The sequence below is a fragment of the Vanessa cardui genome, chromosome 28 (assembly GCF_905220365.1).
Source record: "Vanessa cardui chromosome 28, ilVanCard2.1, whole genome shotgun sequence".
NCBI lineage: Eukaryota > Metazoa > Arthropoda > Insecta > Lepidoptera > Nymphalidae > Vanessa > Vanessa cardui.
This window is the reverse complement of record NC_061150.1, coordinates 7,001,244-7,008,399: the sequence shown is the minus strand read 5'-3', so window position 1 is coordinate 7,008,399 and position 7,156 is coordinate 7,001,244. Positions and strand designations below refer to the sequence as shown.

The following is a 7,156-nucleotide window of genomic DNA, read 5'->3' as shown; positions in this document are numbered from 1 at the left end:
AAACGTCACATTAAGAATACACAATATCGTGCGAAAACTTTGACTGAAATATTTAAGACTAGCTGTCGCCCGCGGTTTTACTCGCGTTTTAGTGCGTTGGTTGTCATGTGTCAGGCAAGAAAGTAGCCTAAGTCCTTCTTTGGAGTTCAAGTTTGCTTCACATGAAATTTCATCAAAATCGGTTCAGCGGTTTGGTCGTGAAGCTACAGACGGACAGAGTTACTTTCATATTTATTATTGTAGTGTAGATTATGGTTACATAATCTCGCATAATATTAATTAAATACATTAATTGAAATAATTGTATTTAATTAACGTGACGTTGTATTTTTTAAATGTTTAAAAAAAGTAACTACTGAGTTTCTTGCCGGTTCTTCTCGGTAGAATCAACTTTCCGAACCGGTGGTAGCATGACCTAATTGTAAAATGACGTTTCAAAAGTGCTTATAAAAGCCTACTTGAATAAAGTTTATTTTGATTTTGAAACACCACTCGACCATGGAGGTCGTCAAAGTGTTTACACTGCGCAGGCGTGGGGGATCGGCACTTGGAGAACGTACTCGTGTCGGCGCGCGGGGAGGCGTGCGGCGCGGACTGCGGCGCGCTGCGGCGCGGGGGGGAGCTGCCGCCCGCCAGGCTCACGCGCGCGCTGCTGGCGCTGGCGCCCGGTGAGTGCCGGCTCGCGTGTACACTCGCTGGTAGGGCTTGGGTAGGCACCACCCACTCGTCAGCTATTCTACCGCCGAATAACAGTACTCAGTATTGTTGTGTTCCGGTGTGAAGGCTGAGCCAGTGTAACTACAGGCACAAGGGACATAATTAGTTCCCAAGGTTGGTGGCGCAGTGACGATGTAAGGAATTGTTAATATTTCTCACAGCGTCATTGTCTATGGGTGATGGTGACACCAAAAAAAAAGAAAAAATGACGTGAGCCGATCGCACCCGAATTGAGTGCGCTCTCCCACATTATCGTAACGCAACGCAATTACGTGTAATATCATATGATTGATATTCAATTCGACGCGTCGATTCACACGCACTCGCTGTCTCGGGTCGAGCTGACGCGGGAATCTATAGCGACGAATAGCGTCGAGTGGCGCGATACGGAGCTGTTTCTGTTGGTTGTGAATCGGCAAATTTTATCGACGCTACATCTGAGTTGTGTCGTGCTATACTGACTGACGTAACTTCCTGACTAGCCTGACACAAAGTAGTTAATATCTACTGAATCCTTTTTTTATGTAAAACACTCCATCTTTAAACTCATAATACACACAGTAACTTAACCGGTGATGTGTTTAATAATGCTTAGTATCGCTTTAGATCCGGAGAGTCGTCTGCAAAATACGATACAGCTGCTCCGGGAGTCTAAGCTCGTGCTGCCCTCCATTTCCGTGGCCTTCAAATGGATGGGGGGGATGTATATGGATGAGGTTAGTATCCAACCATAAATTTACTAAAACAAATATTAAGACTAATTCGACGACCTCCGTGCTCCAGCAATATGTGTTCATGGTGGTAGGGCTTTGGGCAAGCCCGTCTGGGTAGGTACCACCCACTCATCAGTTATTCCACCGCCAAACAACAGTACGCAGTATTGTTGTGTTCCGGTTTGAAGGGTGAGTGAGCCAGTTTAGCTACAGGGACAAGGGACATAACATCTTAGTTCCCAAGGTTGGTTGCGCATTGACGATGTAAGGAATAGTTGATATTTTTTACAGCGTCATTGTCTATGGGTGATGGTGACCACTTACCATAAGGTGGCTCATATGCTCGTCCGCCTACCTATACCATAAAAAACACCGGTTGTCATGGTTACGCCTCTCTAAAGTCCAAGATTCGATTACAGTCGACGTAAAGTTCATTAGTTTTCTATGTTGTCTTGGGTCTGGGTGTTTGTGGTATCGTTACTTCTGAGTTTCCACAACACAAGTGCGTTAGCTACTAACATTGGGATCTTTATTTATAAAGAGCAACTATGCGAGTTTGTTGCCGTCTCGCTGGAGGCTGTATCCGAAACGATGGTGTTTAAACATCGACGATACAAAAACTCAAACTCAAATAACTTTATTCAATATAGAAGCATTACACTTTCTTATTGATGGTCAATTGAAACACTACCACCGGTTCGGAAAAGAAAACACCCTGACCTGAAAAGAACCGGCGAAAGAAACTCAGCGGGTTTTTTGTTTGTTTGTCTCATATATTATATAAATAAACTATTTAATATGAGATGAAATACCCGGGAGGCGATCGTTTCATTCCCAAGGTGTGCTATCGATCATAAACTCATTAATTGTATAATAGAAATGCTTCATTGTGAAGTTTACTTGAATAAAATTGATTTGATTTGATTAAATTATTCGAGAGGGCCTCGATGTCGGACGATAATGTGACTCCTTATCTTTCCAGCTTCGATACGTGACCGGTCTCATCAAAGGAACGAGCATCTCTCACGCGGTGACTATCGAAGTTATATCGAAATCGACTCAGCCGTACAGGGAGAAATATGTGCAGTTACTGGAAGACGTGTTTCGGGATTTCGATGCGAAGGAACTTTACAGTGTTGAGGAACAGGTGAGTCGTTGTCTGTGCTCTGTGCATTACCGTCTGTGCACCACTTGGGTCATATATATCGACACCAACAATTTATACTACGCTTACTCGAATTTTAGTGTAGGTAGTTTTCTTGCCAAGTTGCTTATAATATTTTTTTTATATGTATGCAAAAACAGCCCAGATGGCCCAGTAGTTAGAACGCATACATCTTAACCGATGAGTGCGGGTTCAAACCCAGGCAAGCACCGTTATATATATGTCCTTAATATGTGCTCATAATTCATCTCGTGCTCGGTGAAGGAAAACATCGTGAGGAAACCAGCATGTGCCTAATTTCATAGAAATTCTGCCACACGTGTATTTCACCAACCCGCAGAGGAACAGCATGGTGGAATATGCTCCGAACCTTCTCATCAAAAGGAGATGGCCTTAGCCCAGCAGTGGGAAATTTACAAGCAGGTTGAAAAAATCGTAAAGAATATAGTTAATGAAGTTACAAATTTTGTAAAACGTTCACTAAACGGATTTTTTGAAATCCATGGATTTAAATGACAAATGAGTTATGTTTTTGGTGTCGATTTCACCTCCAAACAGTAATACTTAGTATTTTTAGGTTAAAATCAAAAATCAAAACATACTTTATTCAAGTATGTTTTGATTTTTGATTTTAACCTAATCCAATTGTTTTATAATGACAGCTCAATAATATTTAAAATAAGAAATTGTGTTACACGCCAGTATTAAATGCTATGCCATATAAAATAATAATTATTACAGTTTTACAAATTATTGATCAATTAATTACAATAATAATTTTATATAATAAAGTAAATACAATAGCCCTGCTATATTTATAATATGCAATAGTAATGTGATATAAATTATGATATAGAATCAAATGTCATAACACCGTATTGAAGGCTAAGGTTACTCTCGTAACAATATGTATGTAATGTATCCTGCCTGGAAGTCAGCATGTATTATTAAGTATATTGCTCTGGTATGAGTTCCTAAATTGGTGGTGAATTGGCGATGTAAAGTGTCCCAGTGTCTATTGGTGATGGTGACATACCATCAGATTGGCCAATATTTGAACCAATGTTTATTTTATAGTATAATTTTGTAATTTTAATGTTTCGTAAATTCAAATCGTTTGTAAAAAATACATTGGTAAAAAAAGCATATTATTCGATACAAGATTTTATAAATGATAAAAAAGCGTGGAGTTAATACCTGTTGACTTCCAAGCAGGATATATTAATTTAAATAATTGTATTTAAATAACGTGACTTTGAATTTTTTGAATGTTGAAAAAGAGTAACTACTGAGTTTCTTGTCGGTTCTTCTCGGTAGAATCTACTTTCCGAACCGGTGGTAGCTTCGCTTAATTGTTAAATGACGATTCAAAAGTGCTTGTAAAAGCCTACTTGAATAATGTTTATTTTGTTTTTTTTTTGATTGATTTTATTATTCATGCGTCAGGTATCGAGTCTGCTGCTGCAGTGCACGGACCCGAGGATCTTGAGCGTGACGAGAGCAAGCTGGGAACCCTGGATCTAGGTTAGGGAGGGGGTCTAGGTTTTGGGTACACTTTTCCAATATAAAGAGTTACTTATCATAAAATTACTGATAGTCGTACCAATTTTTGGTTTGGCTTAAGCCAGCCCATCTGGGTGGGTAACTTCCACTCATCACTCAGTATTGATGTGTTTCACTATAAAGGTTGAGTGAGCCAGTGTAATTACAGGTACAAATGACACAACACGTTAGTTCCGAATACTGGTGGCGATTGGCGAATTAATGAATGCTTAATATATCTCACAGCGCCGTTTTCTATGGTGGTGGTGACCACTTACCATATGCTCATTGGCCAACCTATACCATATAAATATAAAAAAATACTAAGGAGTCAACTTTTGAATTGTAGAGCAAAAATAGAGATCTTGGATAGGAAAGTTGGAAGTATTGGCATTTCTCTACTATATTCTGCATATATATGTATTATACATGTAAACATTTCTCTTGAAACGCTCTATATATTGATGAAAACCGCATTAAAATCCGTTGCTCAGTTTAAAATATCCAAGCATGCAGACGGGAAGCGACTTTGTTTCACACTGTGTGATATTTTATGACTATGATTAATATGTATGTGAAAATAATGTTTTGTTCAATAAAGTTTCTTTTAAATATAATGAAGCTGTTTTATTTAAACAATGTAAATACTGAGCCAATATGGCCTAGAACATATAACCTGCATATGTCTTATTTCATAGAAATTCTGCCACATGTGTATTTCGCCAATCCGCATTGGAATAGCGTGGTGGAATATGTTCCAAAATCCTCTCCTTAATGGGAGAGGAGGCTGTCACTGCATTACAATCCTTTGCGCAGTTTAAAAGAACCAAGCATACAAATGGGACGGGACTTTGTTACATACTGTGTGATATTATATAAGTAAAATAATATGGATATGTTGATATATAAATTGATTGCCATTTTAGTACTAAATTTTAGAAATTAGTTTAGTCAAAATGAAAAAGATGATGAAGAAGATGAAAAGGCTGCCACTGAAAACCAGTTTCTAGGTATTTCCTAGGTTATGCTGAGTGGCATACCTTTTTGGGACATAAGCTGCAGTACTTTTTATTTTTGTTATTATTATTTTTTTAATTAAGTCTTTGGTTCTAAGTTTGTTTTGCATTTTTTTGTACTTTGGTTTTGTTTTACTTCTTTTTTTTATGTTATTTTTTATACCTACTTATAATATGGTCTTATTATATTTTGTTTCTTGTCTTCAATGTTTGTCAAATATTTATGTCCCAAATAAAGATTTACTTACTTACTTAATAATGTTTTGTTCAATAAAGTTTGATTTATAAATATAATAACGTTGTTTAATTCAAAAGAATATTAATCTGTATGAACCAATATGGTTTAGAAGATGAATGCGTCCAAACTAATCGTACGTTCAAATCCGGATGAAAGTCTTCCAGATGTGTACATTCCAAACATTTTTTTCAAGTTCGTGTCGCCCCCATCGGTTCCCAAGAACCAGCGCGCCCGAGTGAACCTGCACCTATACATATAATAAAATGGAATGTCTGTTTGTAATAATAAAATAGCCCATTTTTATTCAATTCATATGTATTTACACACGGTCCAAATACCAAAATGATTTTTTTTACTATTTTTGTCTGTCTGTCTGTTTGTTCCGTCTAATGGAACGGCTGGGCCGATTTTGACGGAACTTTCACTGACAGATAACTGATATAATAAGGAATAACTTAGGCTAGAATATGTTTTTTTGTTAAATTCAAACGCGTACAAGGTCGCGGGCACAGCTCGTACCCCATAAAAGTCAGCGTTATCATTGACGTCCCAGCGTATAAACCCAAACAAATGTATTAAATGTAGAAGCATTTCACTTATTGATTGTCAAATTAAACAGTACCACCAGTTCGGAAAAGGAAACACCTCAGATCCGGACCTGAGAAGAAACGGTGAAAGAATCTCAAGAGGCCTGTATATACTAAGGTCCGAAAACCTCCCTAATTCCTGCGAGACCTAAATATCTAATTTCCATAAACAATACAGAGGCAGCACTGCCACGCTTTATTTATTTGAAAATGTACAGTCGGGGTAAGAAAAGGTTCGTCACCGTAAGATCTATTTTCGTGTGCTCAGTGCGAGCGATAGTCTGCTTCACCGATCGAGAATATATGACACTGACAGACATTTTTATACAATTCAGTAAAAGATATCATATCTTATTTAAATTTGTAACGACTAATCACGACGGTTGTAAAACGGTTTCACGTTGATATAAAACTAGACGCAGTCCAAAGATGTTGCACTATTTTGAATCAAGTTATCGTACTGTGTAAGTTAAATTATATATATGCAGCTGTCAGTTTAGTGCGTTAGTTTCAAAAGGTACTAAGATTTTAGGACTTGATAGAGGAATGAATTTGAAAACTGACGAAGGTTTTCTTACTCCGACTGTACATAAAAAATATATATTTAACACTAGTAAAATCAGTCAGATTTATACAGGTACACCGGTAAGTCTTCCAATTAAAACGATACACATATTTTAACATATAAACGAATACCAAAATACTTTATAGTTTTATAATACAGTAGATTGTAAATAACTTGTACAAATATAGTTTGCTTGAAGCTAGTTTAGTTTCAGTAGTTCGGGATGGTCAAAATAATATTATCGTTTTACAATGATGCTCCAATCTCTCTATCATTTGTTACAAGCCACGCTATCGTCCCATTGTTTTCTAATGACAGCTCATCATATTTAAAATAAGAAATAGCGTTACATGCCAGTATTAATAAATGCTATGCCATATAAAATAATGTTAATTACAGTTTTACACATTATTGATCAATTAATTACAATCATAATTGTATATTATAAAGTAAAATCAATAGCCCCTGCTATATTCATAATATGCTATATTGTGATATAAATTATGATATAGAATCAAATGTCATATCACCGTGCACCGTTCAGCTAAGGTTACTCTCGTAACACTAGTTTAATTTATATTTATTCAAAGGTTTTTTTTAGAAAAAAAGATTG

The 7,156-nt window shown here is 36.9% G+C and overlaps 1 protein-coding gene across 1 annotated transcript; it reads left to right on the top strand.

The window, feature by feature from the left end:
- Positions 1-105: 105 nt before the first annotated feature.
- LOC124541515 lies at positions 106-4,407 on the top strand. Its single transcript, XM_047119430.1, has 5 exons — positions 106-109; positions 531-668; positions 1,324-1,433; positions 2,413-2,577; positions 4,042-4,407. Exons 1-5 carry the CDS (start codon positions 106-108, stop codon positions 4,117-4,119), a joined length of 495 nt encoding a protein of 164 aa, XP_046975386.1. The 3' UTR covers positions 4,120-4,407.
- Positions 4,408-7,156: the final 2,749 nt, after the last annotated feature.